The sequence below is a fragment of the Penicillium antarcticum genome (assembly GCF_028974205.1).
Source record: "Penicillium antarcticum strain IBT 31339 chromosome Unknown utg000001l_segment0_segment0, whole genome shotgun sequence".
Taxonomy (NCBI): Eukaryota; Fungi; Ascomycota; class Eurotiomycetes; order Eurotiales; family Aspergillaceae; genus Penicillium; species Penicillium antarcticum.
Window position 1 is genome coordinate 481,598 of NW_026695299.1, and position 23,391 is coordinate 504,988.

The following is a 23,391-nucleotide window of genomic DNA, read 5'->3' on the forward strand; positions in this document are numbered from 1 at the left end:
TCGATATATTGCTTGCTTTTCAGACTACAGTAATATGTCTAACAACTTTGATGATGAGGATGCTCCTCCGGAGTTGATCGATATCTCTGCCATGCCGGCAGATCAGACATCTCTAGAAGAAGCACCGACTGCTCGTGTGCCGATCACTCTCGTAACAGGTATGTATAGGTGGGCAGCATTTCGGTTTATGTTGGATCTCACAGCTAAAACCTTGAACAGGATACCTTGGCGCAGGTAAAACAACCCTATTAAATTACATTCTCACCGAGAAACATGGCAAGAAAATTGCCGTCATCATGAATGGTTCGTGGATTCAACCTCTACTATATACAAAAAGCTAATATGATATTAGAATTTGGTGACTGTAAGACGCCCAATCAAAACATCCGCATCTTACCTACTAACCATATTCAACCCATAGCAACGGACATTGAAAAACAACCAATGTCCGTAAACAAGGACGGCCAAGAAGTAACAGAATGGATGGAAGTTGGCAACGGCTGCATCTGCTGCTCAGTGAAAGACTCGGGTGTAATGGCTATCGAATCCCTGATGGAACGCCAAGGCACATTCGACTACATCCTACTAGAAACAACAGGCCTAGCAGACCCAGGCAACATCGCCCCAATCTTCTGGATGGACGAGGGACTCGGAAGCTCCATCTACCTCGATGGAATCGTCACTCTCGTCGACGCAAAGAACATCATGCGATTGCTAGACGAGCCCGCAGCCGAGGAGAAGGCCGAGGCGCATGATAAGCATCATGATCATGGTTCTGGGCCTGTGTTGTCGATGGCTCATATGCAGATCTCACATGCTGATGTTGTTATCCTCAACAAGACGGATCTTGTTACAGTTGAGGAATTGGAAGCTGTGCGCGATCGTGTTACGTCTATTAATAGCGTGGCTAAGATTCATGTTACGGATCATAGTCGCACGCCACAGATTGAGGGTGTTTTGCTGGATTTGCATGCTTATGATCATCTGGCGGATCTAGATTTCAGTAAGAAGGGTCATAGCCATATGGATCCGGTGAGTTGATGTTCTCTGTTTCGCTTTTTCGTGTTCTAACCATCAGCAGGCAATTTCCACCACTGCTATTGTCACACCGCCAATCCCAGCTGATAAAGTTGACTGTGTCGATGCCTGGTTGCGCTCTGTTCTGTGGGAGTCCACATTTCCTGCACCTGCCAAGCCGATTACAACAGAGCCACATCCCGACAACTTCGAGATTCATCGGTTAAAGGGAATTCTGGTTCTAAAAGATGGAACAAGTCGGATTATCCAGGCCGTGCGGGATGTATTTGAAATCCGGGATGCGGAACCAATTGAACATGACGAGGAAAGGATTCAACCACTTCAGTGCAAGATTGTACTGATTGGACGAGGACTTGGTTCAAGCGTCGAGCCCTGGCTCGAGAGCTTCGAATCATGCGTGGCGGGCAATTAAACGAATACAAGGGAAACCATAAATGTAGTCTACGGGTTGTCTCTTAAAAAACAGCCAGTCATGTCATTCAATAATTGCATTGCCAAAAACGAAATAAAAAATAGAAAGAATAATACAGCCCTGTCAGTCGAGAGGAGGTAGAAAAAGAACCCATCAATATACATTGACTTCCGTATGACGATACCAAAACGCAAGAGGGCCTCCAAAGAGAGAGATATAAAGAAATCAAGAAAAAAAAATGAACAAATGAACAAATGAACAGCAAAAAAAGTAACAAAAGAGAAGACAAAAGAAAAGAACACAAGGCTACCAAAACAAAAACCAATTAAAATCCGCCATGCAAGGAAGAAAGCAAAAAAGAAGAAAGAGGCAAACAAAGGACTTTTTGGTACTCCAGGATATTCGCCCGCCATCGGTGTAAATGCATGCTAGCAAGAGCTGAAAGAACACGAGGCAAACGACGAGGCATAAACTGTACAAGCAGAGCAAATCAAAAGGGTATCGAGTGCTCGGCCCCGAATATGGGGCTCGTTCGGACGAAAAGGCTCAAGGGTCAAGGATCAATGGTCAAGTGGTCGTGGCTTCGTTGGCTGCCGCCAATTTGGGCAAGAATGTTGTTGTTTAAATATTAATTGTCTTGCTTTGTGGCAGTGACCCATGGATATTTCAGCTGGTTTGGGGTAGGTTGAAATTCCTGGGTTGCGATTCGCTGAAATGGGATGATAATTGGCTCTGTTGGCCGGGGCTTGGTTTGGTTTGGGGTGAAAGTTGAGCAGGAGGGGCCGTCTCTGCATTAGCCGAGATGGTGTTGGTATTGAGCTCTGCCAGAGCAGGGTTTATAGGCAAGGCCGACACGAAAAGAGATGATTCGTAGCCAGGTACTCTTCTCAATGTGTGTTTGATATTGGCCCCTTTGGTTGGCTGAGGAGCATCTTCTGGCTCCGATGTCTTGATAGAGTGTGGGCTGGTCAACGACGTGGTACTGAAAGACCTTGGTGCTTCTAGGTGAGGCGTAGCTGGGTTGATGGGTAAGGCTGAGAGGCTGAGTGAGGATGAATACGAGGCCGCTGGCACATCGATGATATCAGCTACTTTGTCAGATGTCGGTTTCACATCTCGATTTGGCAACTTCGGTAGAGGTGGATTTACGGAACATGCAGTGACCATATTGTCCAACGAGGCACAGGAAGGGCCAATGGCAGGATTGATGGGCAAGGCCGAGAGAGAAAGTAAGGTTGCCGAATATGGTTCCATCAATGCATCACTGGCCATGGTAATGTTTGTCGACAATTGACCCATATCTTCTTTTGATGGTAGGCTGACGTTCGCTTGAGATGGGATGACCAGGTTGCTGCAGGAAGCTTCGGGGTGCTTTAAGGAAGGATTCAAAGGTAAATTCGAGGAGAATAGAGAGGATGAGGTTATGACGGAAGGCTGCATGTCGGCAGTCTTCTTTGCGAAAGGTTCTTCAGCATCCTGCCTAGGTAGTTCAGGAAGAGATGGAGCCACAGAGATCGTTGTGGTAGATTCGGGGAAGTAGTTCCCAGGGTAGCGTAGAGATGGGTTCATGGGCAAAGCAGAGAGGAATAGAGATGGTGCTGTAGGCGGTGGTGTTGTGAAGGAAGGTTTGATACCGACGACTCCTGCAAATGGTCGATCCACGCCGCTACTCCTTGGTGGGGACGCAGCTGAGGTATCAACCAAAGATGTATGTTGAGAGCTGGGAGTGCTAGGCGGACCAAAAGCGGGATTTATGGGCAAGGCGGAGAGGATAAGAGATGATGGTAGGACTGCGGATGAGGGTGCTGGCGACGATGGCTTGATGTCGGTGCCCTTGGCATATAATTGAATCCCAGTATCTTTTCGAGGTGGTTCAGTAGGCGGAATGGACGGAGAAGCGATGTGTGAGGCACGTTCGTCGGTTTGATGATGATCAGGAGTCGGGGTAGTCAACGGTTGGTTGGCGAAAGTCTGATGATCGTGCAGAAGAGCATCATCAAGATAGACGACCTCATCTGACAACTCTAGCTCTTCCGTTTTGTAGTCGTGGAAATCATTGCTAGTTGGTGTTATTGTTGTCTGCGAAGCCGGAAGAATCTCTGGTTCGGGGTTTTCACGAGATAAACCGGGCACAAAATCACGACTGGGATGGCCATCCATATAACCATGAGGATCATGAGGTTCGTGGTGATTCAAGGTAGATGAAGAAGATGGTTTGGATGGATAGCTAGCATCTCCGTTGCATTCTGCAAGTGTGATAGTAGATCGGTTTCCAGGGTCGTTGTTATCAGCGAAGATTGGTTGTTGCAGATCTCTATATGTATTGTCCGCAAACTCTTTCTGTGAAGAGTATTGATCGGTCTGACGCATGAATCCTCGGGGTAGAGACAGCCCAATCCCAGAGGCCGGAGGGTGAGCCCAGTTATGTTTAATGGGAATGTGCCTGGGGTCATTCGGGACGATCTCCACAGATTGAACAGCGGGCGATGCCCTTGCCGTTGGGAGATCAGAGGGAAACATGGAAAGAAGTTCTTTCGCGGAGAGTCTGTGTCGTGGAGTTGGGCTCAAGCAGATATCGACTATCCGCCGGTAGTAATCTGGTACCATCGCATCTTCGCCGAGGAAAAGGGGTCGTGGTTGTCGTTCGGGTTCGTCCTCCTCCATCGCTAATGCCCACAGGGTCATTCCCAATTGATACAGATCAGTTTTGACTCCAATATACATGGAAATGCGCTGATTGCTCTCAATTTTGGCGGCAATTTCAGGTGGCTCCCAGCCCACGGGGCATCCTCTGCGGTTGATATCAATAATCTTAGCATTGTCATAAGCGTCCACCACAATGTTGGCAAGTGTAAAGTCGCCTTGCACGTATCCCGATTCATGGATCTCGCAGAGACCTTGAACAATTTGCCTAGCCCAGCGCTCGCGTCTCGCAAAGCTCGTTTTCCCGCGTTGCTCATACAATATATCGACCAGCGCGCCCTGTTCAGCATAGCTGATCAGCAAGCCCTTGACCACATCTCGTCGTTCATCAACGACAATTCCTTCCACCTGGATGACACTGGGAGCACCATTGAGCGCATGCAACGCATTGATCTCATAAAGGAACTCATCCACCGTGTCAGGTCCCGGAATTTCCTTCTTGATATAGGCCCGTCCACCGAGTTGGACTTTGTAAACAAAACCAGAAAGATGCGATTCGAAGTGTAGGAAGTGTTCAGGGACGCATCGAGCGCCCCCTAAATGACCAATGCTGGAAATAGGTGGGTATGGGATCGTTTCGTTCACATCCTCCGTGACATGGACGTGCAAGCGGCCGTCAAGCGTCTCCAGCTTGAGATTCGTGACAGTATCATAGAACTGGATCTCGAGGAGAGATTCACGAATGGACTCGTAGATGCGGGCACATTTGTCGCGCTGGTACCGCAGCTCCTTCAGGTCTCGTTCCAGCGAGTCGGGTGGCGCGTCGCGGTAATCGCATGAAATCGTAACTCGTCGCCATCGGTTCGGGGCCTCTGCGTATGTCACGAAGAACTTCTCTCGCTCTGACCGGTCCCGGAAGTGCATGCTCAGGTTCAAAATCCATCGTTGTTCCAATTCCAACTCAAATGTTTCCTCCGGTAGTTTCTCCGGCTCTGATTCTGATTCCGCGTCCATGTCCGGATAGGGGGCCCAGTCGGGTGTCTGGACATTTGGTTCGGGATCGGAATGTGACTCGACCGTGGTTGCAGGCGGCCCGATCCACTGTACCTCGGGCGCGGAAAGTCTGGGGTCCACGGGGGGAGACCTTGATCGTGAAGTCAAGGGATCGCGGTCGGCGGACAGGGCTCGGCGATGTTGTGGTTCGGGGTCGAGGGGAGCGAGGCGATCGCGTTGTTCGGAACTCCGTCGTTTGAAGGTTGTTGTGCGTGGCAGACCAACACCGACCTTCCGTGAGATTCGACGAGTGATATTATCCTGTTTTTCTTTATCTTTGGGACAGTCGGCAGAGGCACGGCGGGGGGCGTCTTCCCCTGACTCTCGATCGTCGCGACCCAGCCATTTCCGCAGGCCCAGTTTATGCCACATACTCTGCTTGGGGCCTTTTTCTTCCACCGGACAGTCAGCCATCGAGATGGCCATACGGCGCGCTTCCAAACTCGAACCTGGCCAGATCTCCGTCCATAAGAAGGGAGAGCTTCTCTTTAAAATCCCTCTCGAGTCAAAGTTGCCAAGTTCCTCGGGGTCCCAAACGTGTCGCACAATGCAATAAGGAGGCTGGGAGTGCCCTGATCAAAATGGCGGAAAGGGAGAGATGTCGGTCAAGATCAGCTTTTTTTTCTTAGGTATATGATTTTTCTTCTTTCCTCTCTAAGTTTTTTCCTAGGCTGAAAACAAAAAAAAAGAGTTGCCTGCAGCCGTTAATGCTGCAAGGCTTCAAGTATTTTGAGGCAAAAGGACCTTGCAGGGACCTCTAAGAGAGGGAGAGGGAAAAAAAATAAAGAAATATGATTCATCGCGCACAGATCAGAAATTGATGCGTTGCGGCCTGACACTCTGGGGCTGCCTGATACCTGCCTATTCGTCAATCTATATGACACATTCCACATATACTTGACCTCTCTTACTTCTCTTTCTAGGAGACTATTTAAAAAAGCACATATATCAATTCTTCTTCTAGCACTTATCAGATATACTTTGGTCCCTAAAAGTGCACCAATCTCTGAGCAACTTTCTAAGAAGCCTCTGGTCGCACTATCAAGACCAATATTGCAGCCATTCCTTCCAATTCTTATGTATCTAAATAGGCAGCGCAGACGGGGGTGAAAAATCATATACGGCAACTTGGCTAGCTACATAGGCTTCCTCTTTCTGATCAGATATACTACAACAGGGGTGTGGAAGGACTTGTGACCTGTTGTATAGGCAGAACCGAGAGATTGTGTCATTGAGACGCTCTTTTCAGCTGTGCTCCAACTTTCAAACACAAATAAGAGGGTAAGCTAACTCATGCGTCTAATGGCCGTGACTATACCGGAGAAAGTCGCGAGGATGATGGTGGTGAAGCGAATGGTGGTATGTCTTACTGGAATGGAAGTGAGAAAGATAAGAGTGAAGATAATGCCATTGATATAGCGTATTCTCTATATGAATCGGCTAATCATCTCTCAAATACTGCTTTGACTGCGCCCAACATGTGTTACAACATTGTTTCTTTGATCTCTATCCCAATCTTGACTCGATGGCTTTGACCTCTCCATTGCCCGTCCTTACCTTCAAGCCAGTGGCAAGTCCCTCGTGGACAAGTAAACACAATGCTCATTACTTTCAATTGATCCAGAAACAAGACACCACACAGCAGAAGAAGGACACTTTCCCTCTGTATTCTCATTCCCAGCGTCATATCCGTGGGTGACGGCTATGGGAAGCACACAGCTGCAAGACATACCAAATTGCCTATAGCTCGGTGGCATGCCGTTTCCTGCTGAGACAGCTAGGAATGAACTCGGATGGTAGACTAAGCAGAATGTCCTGCGCCGTGCTACCAGGGCAACATAGCACAGGCTCGGAATCGGTGGATTATGCTCGACCAAAGAAAGTATCCCAACATGCTTTGATAGCGCTACTCAACAACGGCGCTTACTATATCATGGCTCGGTAACACAAGTGACTTGCATATTGCTATGACCTATAAGAGTGTCCAAGCATGATCCGCCACGACGCAGGATCAGTCCTGCAGCTAAATTATTAAAGAAGTTAGAACGACAGCCAAGATCTGACATCATGTGAGCCCCCGCAGACCTAACTATTTATACATATATCCTTGTCATACTACCGTATTAAATCACATATCTCTCCGCTAGTCCGAAAGTCAGTCTCACAAGAGAGATATCCCAGGAACATGACAATCCGGAAAGAACAAGCAGCCTACATTGCTCAGCATATCTCCGATCTTCAGCAACAAAACCCGAACGCTGATTTCAAAGCCAGCGAGCAATGGTGGACTCCAAGCGTCGACCTTGGTGCCGATCTACAAGTAAGCCGGTACCGTTCTTCATGTTTGGTTAACTAACCTTTTATAGGAGTCTCTCGGCCCAGTAACAAACAGTCAACTAGAAGCATGTATCGCAAAGGCGTTTGAACGCAAATGTTCACCGGAAGCTATGACCGAGGCACGCGGAGAAGCGAAGACGATTCTTGCTGAATACCCTGACATCTTGGAGCGGGTTAATACTATGATCTTCAGAAATGAACAGCTATGGGCTCAGGTACATCAGTATGCTTTGTCTGAGGCTGAGGCTGGGAGAGATGCTTTTGGTAGCTGTGCTGCTAAGTGATATTGGTCTATTGGTGTATGGTGAGAGGGCTTGTTTGGTTCCTTGTGGATGTAATTCTGTATACTCTTCCCTCGCTATATCAGGAAATACACGTATCGATGAGGATGGCCACTGTTCTCTTCTACTTTACCATGTTCTTTCAAGTGCTACTATTGGTTACAGGATGTACTGAGACCTAGTTCAAAAGGGCGAAATATAGATTCCTCCCGATGATGTGACGCATGGTGGACCGTCCCACTTGTTCTTTCTCTACTTCAACTCTTATATCCCGACCACAGTCAGCTATTTCGTTTTTCCAAAACGAAGTATTCTACAATTATTTAATACGCAGAATGAGCGAGGGAGGAAATTTTTTACCAGCCCTGGCATCCTGGTGAGTTCTACTTCATTGGCCCTGAACGACGATAGAAAGCTAACCATGTAAAGGTCGTATTCAGAATGAGAATATGCCAATGCTTAATGAGTCGGGTTATCATGTCTTGGCTCCGTCAACGGTACCAGTAAAGGGTGGTAAATTCCGTGCATTGGATGGACACCCGGTGAGTGAGACCATAATTAAGGATCTATACTCGAGCTAACCGTAGGCCTAGGGTTATACGGAAAACATTGCCCAGATTGAGAACCCAGAGGTTATTGTCGAACAATACCGCCATTCAGTCCAACTGGCCAAAGAGGCTGACTTTGATGGAATCAAGTTGCTGTCACAAGGTTGATTCAGACTTGTCTATTATAATGGCTCTCAAGCAAATAGTGCACTTCCCTAACTATGGTTACCTTTCACACAAGTTCTTGTACTCGTAGATGATTTCCCGGATTCGGCGATGGCCTTGGTGGAAAAAACTTTACATGATTCTGTTAGTCACGCCAATCTTTGAATCGACCAATGAATCGACCAATGCGGAGGATACATGGAAATCCGCTGTCTATTCCCTCTCAAGGTCCTAGACGCAAACTTTTCTGTCTGGGGACCCAGAGCAGTAGGAATTAAGGTCTGTCCATCCGACGATTACCACTACTTCACTGTCTCTTTTGAAGAGCGTACACATATTACACCTACTACGTCAATCAGTTAATGAAACGAGAGCTCGGATTCATCAACTTGTCCCGAAAAGGATGTGATGTCGGTAGAGACTCAGACGACTATTTCAAATCGAGTCCACGCCCTGCTGGCAAAGAACTGCCTCCAAATTACAAACTCAACCAGCAATTCGGATCCTGGATCAAGTATCCAGGAAGTGAAACGATGTTGATGGTGAATCATGAATATGCCGTTGAGGAAGCAGATAAGCTCGTGAAAACGGGCCAGATTGATTTGGTATCTTTTGGTAGGCCATTCATCTATAACCGGTATGTATTAAAAGCGTTTCTACCTTTGTTACGCGAATGCTAATCTTTTCATTGTAGGATCGTTTTATTCGGGTAAAGACTGGTACACCGTTTTCCTCTAACGAACGAGGAAAACTAAACTATGGACCTTATCGACACCAGATGAGAGAACTGTAATGACTGGCTTCGCATGATGTGCGCATAGAATGGCCAAAAAGAGAATTGTGAGTTACTCGCAATTCAAATATGGGGTCGTGAATAGTGCCGACGACTCTAGTGTCTAGTAGATAAATACATCAAGAACCCAGGCAACCAATGCCAATACCAAGCCCATCTCAATCAATAGGCTCATTTTCCATCTCCCTAGCCAACATCTCAGCCTCAGCGCTCATCTCCTCCTCACTCCTGGGCTTCCGCTCCTCATTATCAACAGCAGGGAATCTCGACCCCCTCCGAGGTCCTGAAGCCGCCTCCACGGCCTTCACAGCCCCATTAGCCTGGGTCCCAGTCCCAGCTTCGCTAAATGTCTTCCCCAAATTCCCTTCTTCACCATCAAGCATATCATACACAGCATCTGTACCGCCACGGTGATCCAAATCCGCCGCTTTGCGAGGGATGATGTGTGCATGTACATGTGGCACACTCTGGCCAGCATGCATGCCGTCCTGCACGGCAATGTTCAAACTAGAGGCCCCATACACGCGCTCGACCATGCGGCCAACCCGGCGCACTGTGAGGAAGAGATCGCTTGTTTCGGCGGGTGTTAGGTCTGCGACGCGGGGAACGACGCGTCGTGGGGAGATGAGGACATGGCCTGGTAGAATTGGTTTGAGGTTTACTAGGGCGAAGGTGAGTGGTGTTTGGAGGAAGACCTGTTGGGGGTGTTAGCCAAGGTCTTGTTTGGGTTGCGGCGGTGTCTGGTTTGCGAGAGAGATGGTGCAATTCGAGTCGTGGAGTTGGGGAAGACCCACCTGTGGTGTAACGATGAATGAGCCAAAGTAAATTGGCGTTGCGCCTTTAAGGGCTGACATGATTGAGGAATTGGACGGAGGTCGGGGAGAGATGATGTCGATGTTGATAAGTGCTTATCGGTCATTTAGGGTTGTGGAGCTCTAAATCGACCACAACTTGATACTGGCCTTCAAGAAGCCGAGTTTACGTATAGTATGTCTTTAAGCTAATGAGTGTCAGTTTTTGATTAGATATGCAAGACTAACAATGGTTTCATGCACTTATGTCTATCTGGTCACACAACCACAAGGCCCCGTTGGCTAGCGCCGAACAATGTGCACTTAGCTGCATGTATACAGCTAACCAATGTATACACTCGGTTTCAGTGGTCCAAGCGATTTCCTGTAAATATATAAATAGCGCTTGATGTCGATTATCCAGTAAGTGAACTCCATCCTAGCAAGGATTCCTATAGTTGCCAATATCGCTATGACCCAGTTGTTCCTTTCCATCTGGGATTTCCAGCAACCCACGAAGACAGAAGTCACTTTAGCTTCAGCAGCTATACTGCTTATATACATCTTCCAGCGCATACTAGCCGCACTGTACCTCACTTTCTTCCATCCACTCTCTCAATTTCCAGGCCCACCCAAAGCAGCTCGTTCCCGCCCATATATATACACAATCACGGGCGATCACCCCGAAATAACCCTCGAAAAACTTCATGAACAATATCGTGAGTATCGGATTTTGCTTTACACCGTCCTCAATCTGACAGGTCGGCCAGAAACAAAAGCACTGCGCATTGGGCCCAATGAGCTTCACATCACAGATATAAATCAATACAAGGTCATTTACAGTCAGATCCAGCCATTCCCCAAAGATAAAGAATTCTACGATGCATTCAACACACCACACACGGTAGTCACAGAGTCAGAGGTGGAATTACACAAGGAGCGTCGTCGCATTCTGAATCCTTTATTTTCACGGGCGGAATCATTCAAGCTTGAGCCTATCATCCATGACAAGGTTGAGGTTCTGCTGGGACAGATCAACAAATTGAAAGTCTCTCAGGATATCAATATATACAGTGCTTTCCGGTAGGTGGACTCTCGTCCTTCGTTTCATTCTTTTACCTCTCACGCAAGCACCTAACCTTGCACCAGATGTCTCACCACGGAGATCGTCATGGAATTCGTTTTTGCCAAACGAGAGAACCTGTTGGATGAGAACAACACCACTTTCGAATCCTGGTTTCTGGCCGCATTCGATGCTGCGGCCGAAAGTTTCTGGGTCATGCAGGAACGACCGTGGCTGTGGAAGATGTCCAATTATCTTCCTCTTAGCTTTGTGGAGCTAGTCAAACCAGAGGCCGCCCATGTTTTCAAATTACTCAAGGTATGTCTTATTCCGATTTTACTTTGGATAACGGTCAAGTCATCGCTAACTGCCTCTTGTTCCAGTACGCTGAGACTTGTCTCCAGCACTATGAAAAGAGCGGGAATACAACCTCTCACCCAGTGCTATTCGACCACCTATGCACGTTGCCTCGTGAATTCAAGGTTGCGGAGGCATTGATTATTCTAGTTGCGGGCTCTGATACCACAGCTTCCACGCTTACAACCGGCCTGCTTCACATCCTGTCCAATCCACTTATCTGTGAGAAACTGTCACGAGAATTGAGCGAAGCCGACCCATCTTTCCAGATGTTGAAATTAGAGAAACTCAAGTATCTGGTATGTCCATATCTACAGAACCGTGCTCTACATTCAGCCGCTTAAACTCTTTGAAGACGGCCTGCGTCAAAGAATCACTCCGGATAGGCATGGCAGTTCCAGGTCGTTTACCGAGAGTCGTACCGCAAAATCTTCCCCAGCCATTTATCGTCGATGGGAAAGTCATTCCAGCAGGTGTGAGTCATGCCCATTAAGCTGTCACAAGTATCAATGGTGCAGGGATATCTAACCACCAATCTACATATAGACCGTCGTCTCAATGTCAGCATACACAATGCACACCAACGAAGAAATATGGGGCCCAGATGCACGAACATTCAACCCAGACCGGTGGTTAAATCCCGAAGCAAAGTCCCTTGAGCAGTATCTGTGTGCATTCTCCAAAGGAGCTAGAATGTGTCTCGGTCAGAAGTATGCTATGTCCCGCTTCCTCCCCAATGACCTTGGCTTTTTCTTGCAGAATGAACAGGTATTGACGGTTCCTATATAGTGTGGCGCTTGCTGAGGTTACTATTATCATGGCGTATATGTTCCGGTCGTTTAGGATGAGTTTGTTGCCGGATGCTGAGCCACCAAGGAGGAAAGACTTGTTTACTATGGGGTATGAGAAGCCTGGTTTGTCGTTGAAGCTTATGGATATTGTGAGCAAGACACAATAGTGAGAGGTAGTCCTCAGCACTGAGTGTGTGAGTTTCAACTTTATACCACGAAAGATTGATTGAACATAATTGAACAAGCCCCTTGTTTTCGTTTAGGCAACTGTGTCTGGATCAAAGCTAGCTGAAACAAGACTGTTTAAACTTGATAGCAAGACCGGGTATTAGTCGCACGCTAAGGCAGATTTCTAGATACATGGACGACGCTGGTTTCTAAATGCAATCATATACCCCATACCCTCAATCTACATAGTAATACAGGTCAATACAGCGTCAAGTTTTCATTTCCTCATTCGCAGGAGGTTTATCATAGAAAAAAAAAATCAAACATGTTAATCAGAACTTCATGAACCCAAGCAAGCCCGATATAAGGCAGCTCGGCAGTGTATCCCAATGAGCCATAAGAAGAGCAAGAGATGCAAGGACGAAAAGCATAGACGATGATTACCCAGGTAAGTTATAGCCTATCATTCATCCATATATGTTATACATGGCATTGCCAGCAGTTCGAGCTTGCATCGTATTTGAGATTCCACCCAAAGCTCCAGTGCCGATGCGAATCCAAAATCGGTATTGGAATCCATCACGACGCCACATGCTGCGCAGTACCACATTCTGCCAACATCTGATTCTCGGCAGAAAGGGCTTCGCATTCGGTGCCCTACCGACGCAGACGCAGTTTTCTCCATTCGGGAGGTAGAATAGATCGTGCGAGCCGATAGCATAACCGAGAAAACGGATCGAAAGGAAAGTCATTAGAACAGAATCTCGCCACTATGCTCAGGCTCGAAGCCGAGAGCTTGTAGCTCCTTGTACCGCTTCTTTTCGCCTGCGCTCCGCTTCTCGTCTTCCTTCTTCTTAAGTTCGAAGACTTCTTCGAATGGCGCCTGGGTCAGGGTAGGAGGGATATCATCTTCGCGGTCAAGGTCCTATAATGGGTATCGCTGATCAGTACTCGGTCCAAAAGGAAGAATAAATGCAATGCAAAGCCTGTTCCATCCGACATACCACTTCGCCTAGAAGGAGCACATTCTCTCCGCGGACAATGAAAATCCCCCGGTTGACATCGGCGTAAAGACCCCCCGCGTAGATGCGCTCAATCGTTTCCTGGAAGACAAGGTTCGCTGCGAGATATTGTGCGTTAGACAATCATCCAGATTGGAGTTGTGCGACTGTCATACCGAACTGGTCCCAGCTTCGCAAAACGCCGATAAGTTTCCGCCCGTCGCGGAGGATGAGGACGAGTTTCTCTGCGGGGAGGTTAAGCGATTAGTTTGTGTGTCCAGGTCCAAGCTACGTCCCGGGTCTTTGCTTCGATCGACATACTATCTGTTAGGTCGAGCAGCTGTGCGGCGGTGGTGAACATCTGAGGCGGTAATTGGGGCGGGCCACCACGTTCTTGGGAGCTAGCGGGGCCAAGGGCATTTTGCTGAGAGGATTGCTGCTGTTGCTGTTGGGGGTTCCGCTGCGCATTGGCAGGGCTTTCGTTTAAAGATAGCCGCTCCATGTCTGGGGATTTGAGGTGGGTTGGCGGGGAAGAAATCGATCCGAATCCGAACTCGAGTTCGGTGGAGGGGCAGGATTTGGCGGATAGAGGGAGAATGAGAGAGACAAGGAGGATCGGAGATTGAATCAGGCTGTTCTCATGCTGTAGACAGTCGCGAGGTAAGAATCGAAGTCGCAAAGGGCCGTCATCAAGGGCGGTGAGTTTGTCTTGTTTGCTCACTATCTATAGAGAATAATATGTTGAATTCATACTCTGAATCTGATCCATCACAAATTGGCAATCTGACAAAAGTACATGCTATACAAAGGGGGAATATCCAAAATTAAAAAAGCAAACAGCCCACGTTTACACAACAACACTCCTCGACTGCCCACGCATCCTTTGTTCCCTCCTTTTACTATACGGCGCACAATAAGGCTCGTCCGCCGACCCAATACTGGCCCTGACTCCATCCTGCGAGCGATGATAAGCCGGACTCGACGGTGCAGGCGGCAACTGCATAGCCTTAAACTGCGCATCAGTGATAACCCGCAGCCCATACAGATAACGCATTAGCTCGAAATCTGGCCGACTCCCCGCTAATGTCTGACCAAGCCGGTAATGCTCAGCAGCAACATGATCAAGCATTCTATCCCAAGCCGAGGGTTGGCCGAATCCAGCTCCAGCTCCAGGACCCGCCATAATGATGTTCTCGCTGCGCACCGACTCGCCATCCTCCAGAACGGGCGATGATATAGGCTCCGCGATCCCATCGACGAACTTCGTACTCGGACAGAGTGGACATCTCGCCGTCGGTGGCGTAGGGTGTGACCGGAAGTGACTGCAGACATGCGTTTGCCACTGCGCATCATCGTCGAAAGACTCGTGGCAGTCCAGCATATGGAAGAGACAGACATACGTGCGCTGCTCAATACTAGGCGCCGACAGAGATGGCGATGCTGATGATACCGATGGAGCAGCCGTCCCCCACGACGACAAGGAAACGCGCGACGGCGCAGACGGCTCTGCGCCACTGGCAGCAGTGGTGATCAACGGCGCCCTACCATCGTCCTCGAGGATATAAAAGTCTTCATCCCGATTTTGATCTCCATCACCATCTTCATATCCATGTCCACCAAATGCACTTCCAGACCCAGCAGTATCAACTGACGAAATAGACGGCGAAGGCGAACCACACGACAAAGCAGGCACAGGCAACGGCGAAGAAGAAAGCACCACGCCGGACAGACGCTTCTCAGGGTCCCTACTATCACTCATATTGTATCCCACCGAGCCAAAACCAGAACCAGAGCGACGGGGCCGGTGTCTTTCACCAGCAGAAGTAGAAAAAGAGCGCAGGTCAGCGTCGGCTCTTTGAGCGGGACGGCATTCATGCGCGCGCTCCGACATGCTCCACAGACGAAGAAAGAGTAACAAAAGCGGACAAAACCAAAGTCAACAGCGAAGCGAAAGGAGATCGGGTCTCGCGCGGGGAATCAACGAGTCACGTACGTCGCTGTCATCGCGTCAGAGGTTGGCCTGGGCTTACATGGGAGAGGAGAGGGGACAATCTTCATAATCAACATCAAGATCATGCTCAGCATCAGTGTCAGGATCAAGATCAGAGATCCGATTCAACTCGCGAGTACGAGCATGATATGACCATGAGCATGAAGACATACAAACCCGCGCAAAAACATACACATACACCCGACGATATGACCAACCAACACACACCAGTCTGCGTCTGCGTTGAAAGAGATAACGATCCAGTTGATCTGCAACCTGCAACTTTTTTTTCCCGGAAGAAAGTGTCAGCATGCATGACATCTACTAAGGAGCCGGCGTCGCCCGACCGTTCTGCGGCATACATGTACACTGTGGGTACGAAGGAGCACCGGAGGACCGTAGGTACCCCCTGCCAAGCGAACGAATAACCTCTCTTTCTTCTTTACTGTTTCTCTTTCAGGACCTCCATGAACATGAACATGTAGAGCGGGAGTCCATAGTGGGCTTGGTGGGGGGGGGGGGGGGGGTTGATAGAATTTTCCAGAGTGTTTAGTTTAGGTCAAGTTACAGTGTTGGGTTTGTTCGCGCTAAGTTGGGCGGGGGGTTGGACTAACGTTAGCGGGTGTAGTTAGTATCCGTGTCGGTTGTGATAGTATAGTGTGGTGTACACTATATGATATAACCACAGGGATATTTAATCTGGAGATTGCTACTCCGTACTTTACTTATACACAACTACCCATTGTGAGACCTTGTTTTATTCTCTATTCAAGTGAGATACATGCACAGACAGACCTGCTAGTGTAGCACGTTCGGAACCCCGCCAGGCTGCAGGGAACTTGGGACTTTGCTATCCCTATGAATCATACGTTGAGTCTGCAGTACTTTTGCCTTTACTTCTCTGTGGGAGTTGTGTTCCACATTTGTTACAGTAGACGAACGCTTAACTTGATTCTGAAACAAGTGGGACGATTACTTACATGTACACCCGTCTCTATTCTACTGTGCAATAGGATGATATAACGTTACCCCACTAAACACAACAATCCATGGGAAGAAACCACCTATAAGCTTAAGTTAATCATGAATTAGAATCAAAACGGCACGATACGAACTGAACATGAACCTACCGGGCAGTGCGAAGAACAGGCAGCACTCGATTAACAACATCGCGAGGTGGAGATCAAAGCAACCTATCTCATCCTATATCCTATCCTATCTACCCTACAGAGTATACGAATACTGCACCTACTGCATGTATGGATAGATAGTAACACATCCTAAACGCACCCCAACCAAAACAAACCCTGCCAAACACAAGCTGAAACAAGCACAAGCACATGCATATCCATCTCGTACCCATGTCCAACATGTATGATTCAGCTAGATCATATGCGGAGTTGAAGATGCATGTGAATATGACATGAGCTCTGAGTAGCTGAGTTGAGCTGAGCTAGAACAACAGGTACCATGGTTCTAGACTGTGCTGATCACTCGAACCAGAACGTGATGATGATGGAATGTGCATGTGAAGGTAATTTTGGTTTGGATTCGAGTGGGGGAGGCGAAGGTGATGATAAGAGTGGAAGAAGGGATTGGGGAGTCCGTATTCCGCATTCCGTTTCCGTGTTTAATAGTTGATAATGCCATTGTTGCCTTGGATTAGTGATCGGTAGGTGGACATCCGATGTGGGATCACGGGTATCACATGACATTTTTATATCTACTGTTAAAATGATAGTATTGTAAATATAGATTTCATTTTCTCAGCCATAGGCGAGTATTAAGTAGTAAAAGGGAAAAAAAAGGTTGAGAAGGGAGAGAGACCACAGGTCTCGAGAGAGGAGAATGAGACAAAAAAGGTCATGGACCTATCCAGTAATTTTGAACTTGAAAAGAAAAGCCCCAGAGAGGAGGGACCAACCAGAAGTAGCATCGAAGCAAAAGGTAGAAGAAAAGAAAGAAAACAAAGAAAGAGCCCAAATCTATTTGGAGAGACGCCTCAGAGAAGAAAATCAAGAAAGCAAAACCATCCGACACCGTTTGATGCCCGCAAGCCAAAGTAAAAAATGCACAAGTCTATATCGTTTCGTAGCGCACATAACAGAAGGCATAAAAGGGTTGCAGAGTTGCAGTTGCAGAGGCGAGATTAGAATCGGTCTGCCAGATCGCCGCCTGCCACGGAGTTATTGGCGGAGGAGTTCATGGAAGAGAATCCAGCTGCGGGATTCAACATGTCCTGCACTGCGACCTTGGGGACCTGAGGAACAGGTAACTTGCGCTGTGTGCCGTCGGGTTTGGACATGATGTCTGCAATGGTCGAGCCCATGTGTCCCTGACTGGGGCTGTAGTAGTTGGGGCCCTCGGCTTGGGGTTCCATGGGCGCGAGAGCGGGCGTGTGCTGGAGAGACAGGTGGCGGATTGAAGGCAAGTGCAGCTCGCTGGCACCGAGAGGGCGCAGACGGGGCGAGTGTGCAGGGGTCGCCAGGGGAGTATGGTCGGGAGTTGGGGACAGAGAGTCATGAGAGAAAGTAGGAGAAGAGGGAGCGGTGGAGTTGGGCGAGTTGGGACGAGACCGCTTGACGCGGTGGCCATATCCATCGTCGTCATCGTTGGAATGCGACCGGGTCATGTTCTGGGAGATGGCGTAGGCCGAGAGCGAGGGGGAGACCACGGCCAGTGCCGTGACGAGAGCCGAACATTTGGTGGCCGCGTGAGCCGTGGAATCCCATGTGGTCGTCGCGCTCAACCTGTGATGCGGCCGTGGCTAGCAGGTTGATATCCATGCCGGAAGAGGCGCGCTCGGTGTTGCGCGAGTACGGTCCCAGATTTGAGCGCATATGGTTGGCGTAGTTGGAGAACGAGTGAGGCGGTGAAACATCCGGGGATCCAACTTGCGACACGGGTGCGGAGCGAGTGATGGGCTTGCTGGGAGGAGGCATCATGTTGGCGGCGTTGACCATACCCGCATCCTGGTTTGCAGCTGCGGCGGCAGCCGCTGCCAAGTGCTGAGCCTTGTTACTGCGGCGCGAATTGGGGTTGTTGTGGATGCGCGAGTGACGAGTGAGTTCATCGGAGCGAGAGAATCGCTTGGTGCAGCCAGGGAACTGGCAGGCGTGGGGCTTCTCGCCGGTGTGCGTCCGGATATGTCTTGTCTGGTGCTCCAAGCGGTGGAAGGCACGGTCGCAAAGAGGGCACTTGTACGGCCGGGGCAGATCCTGACGGACCTCCTCGGTCGCAGGACGAGCACCCTTCATGAGCGGTGGCAGCAGGCTTACAGAAGAAGCCATTGACGAGTTTGAGTCACCGGGAGTCGAGGGAGTTGAGTCTGGCGAGGCGTCTGGATTGAGCAGATTGGAAAATCCTAAAGTAGCCGGTGGTGGCATGGAGAACGAGGTAATGAGTAGAGGGAAGTGAAGGGAGAGAAGAATCCGGAGATGACGATCTGGGGAGCAGATAATATAAAGCCAAGGGTGAAATCGGAAGGGAGTGAAAAATTCAGAAGAAAACCCCAAAAGGAGTGTGGGGGAAGACTGGGGCAAATTGGGAAAAAAAAAGAAAAAAGAATATCGGGAAAAAGTAGGGGAAATTCGAAAAAAGAAAAAAAGAAAAAGAAAAAGAAAAAGAAAAAGAAAACGAAAACGAAAAAATCAACCGGTAGATCGTCTTTCCCGGAGTGACCGTCCGTCCACTTTCACACATGACAGAGTACGCTATGGACACGCTATCCATACCTATACCTTACCTATATCTATACCATCTACTACTACATTTCCTTACACTATCATATGTAATATGGCTTCCCGAAACAGGGGGGAGAATAAAATAAAATAGAATTAAATTAAATTAAATACGTAAGGAATGTGGAGTTGATCTGAAGAGCCGTGTGGCGTGAGTGCGTGTCCCTACATCCGGCTATCGCGGGTTCTAACAGAGCATTGTATGATCCAGTCCTGACTATGGGATCATCGATGATGTCTATAATCCCATTACCCTCAAATCACCCGGAGATGAGCCCGGATAATCTATTATTATCGTAAATAAAATGTAATATATCTGATATATCTGATATATAACCCGGATTCCCTGCCAAAATAGATAGATAAAAGCAGGATGAATGCTGATAGGCGCGGATCATCCAATTATTGATAGTCCTGCAGCCACACAGCCGCAAAAGTCGCGTATCTCGAGGGATACGCCCGTCCAGATGGGAAGCGGTATAGGGGATGTGATATTGTAGTACATGCATCTGGGGTGACTCTTTCTTTTATCTTTTCTTTTTCCGAATATGCCACGAGCCCGTCTAGGCCTGTCTAAGCCTGTGTATCATCGTCCCATATTTCCCCATTTAATAATGTACCTTGATAACAGTTCACGGAGGTCCCCTAGTCCGGGGTGGGGACCCCAGGGGGTCCCCAAGACCAAGGCCAAGCTGTAGCGCCATCGGGATAACGGGATAAAGAAAGATACGCCCACTCGGCAAGGGAAGATGACTCCCCATGTGCTGGGGCCGGGGTATATGGTTGGACGATAACACGGGGAATGGGGAATGGGGAATGGGGAACGGGGAAGACGTGGGATGACCTTATCTCGTATAAAAGGGTAAAGGGTATTCAGCGGATATTCAGTTCAGCTCTACGGAGTATTTGTAGTTATGGCCACATCGCTTGATCCTGGATCCTGCATACAGGGGCCCTTAGTGGCAGATCTTAAGCATGAAATGGAGCCGATCCCAGTAAGCAAACTCCGTACAAACAAAGAAACATGCCATGTCGGGCCGGCTTGCCCATACGGAATACACCCCCATAATTTGCACGAATCCGAGCCATAAATTAGGTTATATCTTATACTACGGTATACTGTACGCTTATCCAGAACTTCGGGGAATGGCGCAATTGGGGAAACTCCGGATTCGGGGATCTCCAGGAAGCAGGTACCAATTACCCGCTTTTTGCCGATACTGTACATTTGTCATTTGTCCTCTGTACGTTTGTATATTATTAGCATATGTAGACATGAAACGATGTTTCACTTCCAGGTGACGAGTTCACCCTTCTGTATGCTGATTGCTGAGATTTGAGATATGATAAACACAAAATCAAATCGGAATCCGACTTCCGCCATATCCTTTCCCTCGAAGATCACTCACTCCACTTGACTCTACGGGGTAATAGGCTATTGTTCCCGAAACAAGAGGCTATTATCCCCAATCCCCCATCTCCAACCCATTTTCTGGGTGATCGCCCAGAAAACTTTCTAGGGCCGACATACCCGACTGTGGCGATCTTTACGTTAACACTTCTCTTCATACATACCCCGCAATCCCCGATCTGCAGAGCGTATCGCTGACCTTGATCGTCATGATCGCTGTCTCCAGGTCAATCCCGATATCGCTGGATCCTCCGTCACGCCATCCGGGGAAGTCTGCCATATGCAGGACTGCAGAATTTTCAGATGGGTCTTGGCTCCGCGTATCGCGGTCCGCTTTACTACATTCCAGGATGATCATGGTATGCAGGCTGTCGATCTGAAGGACCCCGTCAGGCAAAGATAACGTACGAAAAGGGAAGAACACGTCTAGCAAAAGTAAAAAAGAAACATATAATATAATATAATAGAACGTTAATATTAAAAAAAAAAGAATAGAATAGGTAACCCCGGACTCTGTTATCAGTCCGGAGCCTCTGTCCATTACCCCCGCACCCCAGATCAAGGGTTTAGTTTATCGCGGAGACACGGAGTATACATCCAGCGTGTTACCCCTTGCGCATCGACGTGAGTCATGACGTGCGCAACACATCAATACTGTAAATGGAAATAGAAAGAAAAGGATAGAAGAAAAGGATCAGCCAATTCTCGCTCCGTTTCCAATCGCCCTGCGCCCTCAAAATGGAAGCAAGTGAAACCTGCTCTGTCGCTACTCCTACAGAGCGCCACCAAGGCAACCGAGATATAATCCAAAAGATAACATTACCTCTTTGTCACTCGAGATACACATTTGTCTACGTAACATTATCCTCCTCCCCTTTCCCAAATTGGTACAGTATGATCATGGCGTAAAGGTGACATCTAGCCTAGCTTGGCATGCCTCGATGCGGGGGGTAAGAGAAATCCGGGGTACGGGCGAACACAAGGTAAAAGGCAAAGGGTCGCTTTCGGGTCCAATTACTCTATGTAGAACGGAGTGAAAAAAAAAAGAAAAAAAAGGGTAGGGTGGGAGAGTAGCAGAGCAAGATAGGACAGAGCAGATTTACGTTTACGTTTACGTTTACGTTAAATGTTTCGCAGGAATGTGTACAGTGCAACCCCAGGCCCCAAATGATTATCTAATATTCACCGGGCCGGGAGACCTTGGTATTACCACTCACTTTTCCATTATGTCCACGTCCAGCCAAGAGAGATCTGCACTCCACAGCTTCTGGAACAATCCTCCTCCAATTATGGCTTGGGATTGTCTCACGCTGATATCATTAATGATTGCGGGGCCGTCATTCCGGAGTCGGACGCTATTGGTGGGATTTGGACTGTTGGTCCGGGAGAATTCATCCTATCTTGAAAGGACATGTGATATTCTGGGGTGAGGGGGGAGATAGATAGGGCCTATAGAGTAGACCAGGTGTTCATTTTCTGGTGGGATGACCTGATCTGTGAAACTGTGTGTCTATGTAGGGGGTGGAGATACACCGTGTCCAGTTCTCGGTGAAGGGTAAGTTTTATAAATAAAAAACGTATGAAAAAAAAGTTCTTTGTTTTTTGACGGTTCCCACTCTGAGCTAATTATTACTCTTTTTGGTTCCCCATACTCTTGTCTATATTCTCCAACGGAGTACTGTGCTACGGGCATGTAAATTATTTCTGCGATCTACATGTTCCACTCACATGTACATGTAGATAGTCAGGCACTGTAGATCAATGTGACCAGGGGTGGGAATCTAGACCAAGTCAGCTGTACAACCCATCTACTTAGCATTCACATATACATCTCAAATAAATCCAAATCCAAATCCATCCAGTTCAAGACACTGAAAGGGGATCCATTTCGCCCCAGACAAACCAACAAACCGAATCGGCCCTAGTTGCCCCGGGTCAAAAGCTCAGAAAAGCCCCAAAGCCGACCACTTACGGGAACAAACAACCCGAATCAACAGACCAAAGCACGTGTCCCCAGACTCCCCCTCCATCTCGCCCTCACCCAGAAAAGGGAACAAAGCTAAGCGGGAAAAAAAAAACCGGGCAATATGGCACTACGGACACTAGAGACTACGGCAAAGCCGGACTCCGCCCACATCCCAAACAGGACTTGGTGCGGGAGAGCTCCACGGGCTAAGATGATAGCTTGCGAGAGGTCGTTTCACATGTTCAAGTTATTTTACTGTCACGCAAACTTAGCTTGGATTTGGTGGCAGTGTTAGTTCGTCTTCTCACATGCACACAAGCGCTTATCATTCCGGACCGGGGAGGAGGGGTTCGGGCTTGGGTTGGTTTAGTTTGGTGGCTTTTGCTTTACAGTAGCTTCAGGGACTAGGTCGGAGGTTCGGAGCTAGAACTAGGAGACCAGGGGTGTAGGGGTAGGGTTTGGTGAATGCGCCCATTCATGCGTGATAAGTAGCACTGCCGAGGTAATGGTCCCATGCACCCGCATTTACTGTCTACGGTACTGTAGATTGGAGTGAATACTGGAGATAGTAGAGTGGACAGTGCAGGCATACGTCATACGGCCATGTGGTGTTCTCCAGATTGGGGAATGGTGATAAGAGATATGGAGTATGAAAGGGGACTCTATAGGCGCTTATATTGCTTGCCTATATCCATGTACAGACCACAGTTTACATTCATGTATATATACTCGGTGAGAACTGTAGACTAAGATGACGACACAGCTCACATCTAGACCATTCTCCTGCAGGTACGGATATACACCTCTCTGTTCGCATCAGCCCATAGGGCTGGGGTAAGGAGA

At 48.3% G+C, this 23,391-nt stretch overlaps 9 protein-coding genes across 9 annotated transcripts; 5 read left to right on the forward strand and 4 right to left on the reverse strand.

Moving 5' to 3' along the window:
• Positions 1-34: 34 nt before the first annotated feature.
• Positions 35-1,450, forward strand: N7508_000191 (CobW family GTP-binding protein; the record flags this gene model as incomplete). Its single annotated transcript, XM_058458276.1, has 5 exons — positions 35-158; positions 220-303; positions 353-364; positions 422-1,032; positions 1,082-1,450. The coding sequence occupies 5 exons, from the start codon at positions 35-37 to the stop codon at positions 1,448-1,450; spliced, it is 1,200 nt and encodes a 399-aa protein (XP_058324498.1).
• Positions 1,451-2,116: 666 nt separating this feature from the next.
• Positions 2,117-5,572, reverse strand: N7508_000192 (protein kinase family protein; the record flags this gene model as incomplete). Its single annotated transcript, XM_058458277.1, has 1 exon — positions 2,117-5,572. One exon carries the CDS (start codon positions 5,570-5,572, stop codon positions 2,117-2,119), a length of 3,456 nt encoding a protein of 1,151 aa, XP_058324499.1.
• A 1,759-nt stretch (positions 5,573-7,331) lies between these two features.
• Positions 7,332-8,480, forward strand: N7508_000193 (uncharacterized protein; the record flags this gene model as incomplete). The annotated part of the gene is made up of 5 exons (XM_058458278.1): positions 7,332-7,466; positions 7,513-7,698; positions 8,099-8,140; positions 8,205-8,306; positions 8,358-8,480. 5 exons carry the CDS (start codon positions 7,332-7,334, stop codon positions 8,478-8,480), a joined length of 588 nt encoding a protein of 195 aa, XP_058324500.1.
• Positions 8,481-8,839: 359 nt separating this feature from the next.
• Positions 8,840-9,190, forward strand: N7508_000194 (flavoprotein NADH-dependent oxidoreductase; the record flags this gene model as incomplete). The annotated part of the gene is made up of 2 exons (XM_058458279.1): positions 8,840-9,114; positions 9,172-9,190. The coding sequence occupies 2 exons, from the start codon at positions 8,840-8,842 to the stop codon at positions 9,188-9,190; spliced, it is 294 nt and encodes a 97-aa protein (XP_058324501.1).
• A 238-nt stretch (positions 9,191-9,428) lies between these two features.
• Positions 9,429-10,124, reverse strand: N7508_000195 (HIT family protein; the record flags this gene model as incomplete). Its single annotated transcript, XM_058458280.1, has 2 exons — positions 9,429-9,965; positions 10,065-10,124. 2 exons carry the CDS (start codon positions 10,122-10,124, stop codon positions 9,429-9,431), a joined length of 597 nt encoding a protein of 198 aa, XP_058324502.1.
• A 409-nt stretch (positions 10,125-10,533) lies between these two features.
• N7508_000196 (cytochrome P450) lies at positions 10,534-12,439 on the forward strand (the record flags this gene model as incomplete). The annotated part of the gene is made up of 6 exons (XM_058458281.1): positions 10,534-11,144; positions 11,211-11,442; positions 11,508-11,780; positions 11,837-11,956; positions 12,028-12,191; positions 12,271-12,439. 6 exons carry the CDS (start codon positions 10,534-10,536, stop codon positions 12,437-12,439), a joined length of 1,569 nt encoding a protein of 522 aa, XP_058324503.1.
• Positions 12,440-12,876: 437 nt separating this feature from the next.
• Positions 12,877-13,136, forward strand: N7508_000197 (uncharacterized protein; the record flags this gene model as incomplete). The annotated part of the gene is given in 2 exon segments (XM_058458282.1): positions 12,877-12,888; positions 12,900-13,136. The coding sequence occupies 2 exon segments, from the start codon at positions 12,877-12,879 to the stop codon at positions 13,134-13,136; spliced, it is 249 nt and encodes an 82-aa protein (XP_058324504.1).
• Positions 13,137-13,191: 55 nt separating this feature from the next.
• N7508_000198 (U6 snRNA-associated Sm-like protein LSm1) lies at positions 13,192-15,332 on the reverse strand (the record flags this gene model as incomplete). The annotated part of the gene is made up of 5 exons (XM_058458283.1): positions 13,192-13,365; positions 13,445-13,560; positions 13,618-13,686; positions 13,763-14,161; positions 14,354-15,332. 5 exons carry the CDS (start codon positions 15,330-15,332, stop codon positions 13,192-13,194), a joined length of 1,737 nt encoding a protein of 578 aa, XP_058324505.1.
• A 2,248-nt stretch (positions 15,333-17,580) lies between these two features.
• Positions 17,581-18,817, reverse strand: N7508_000199 (C2H2-type zinc finger protein; the record flags this gene model as incomplete). The annotated part of the gene is made up of 2 exons (XM_058458284.1): positions 17,581-18,009; positions 18,056-18,817. 2 exons carry the CDS (start codon positions 18,815-18,817, stop codon positions 17,581-17,583), a joined length of 1,191 nt encoding a protein of 396 aa, XP_058324506.1.
• Between the last annotated feature and the right edge of the window lie 4,574 nt (positions 18,818-23,391).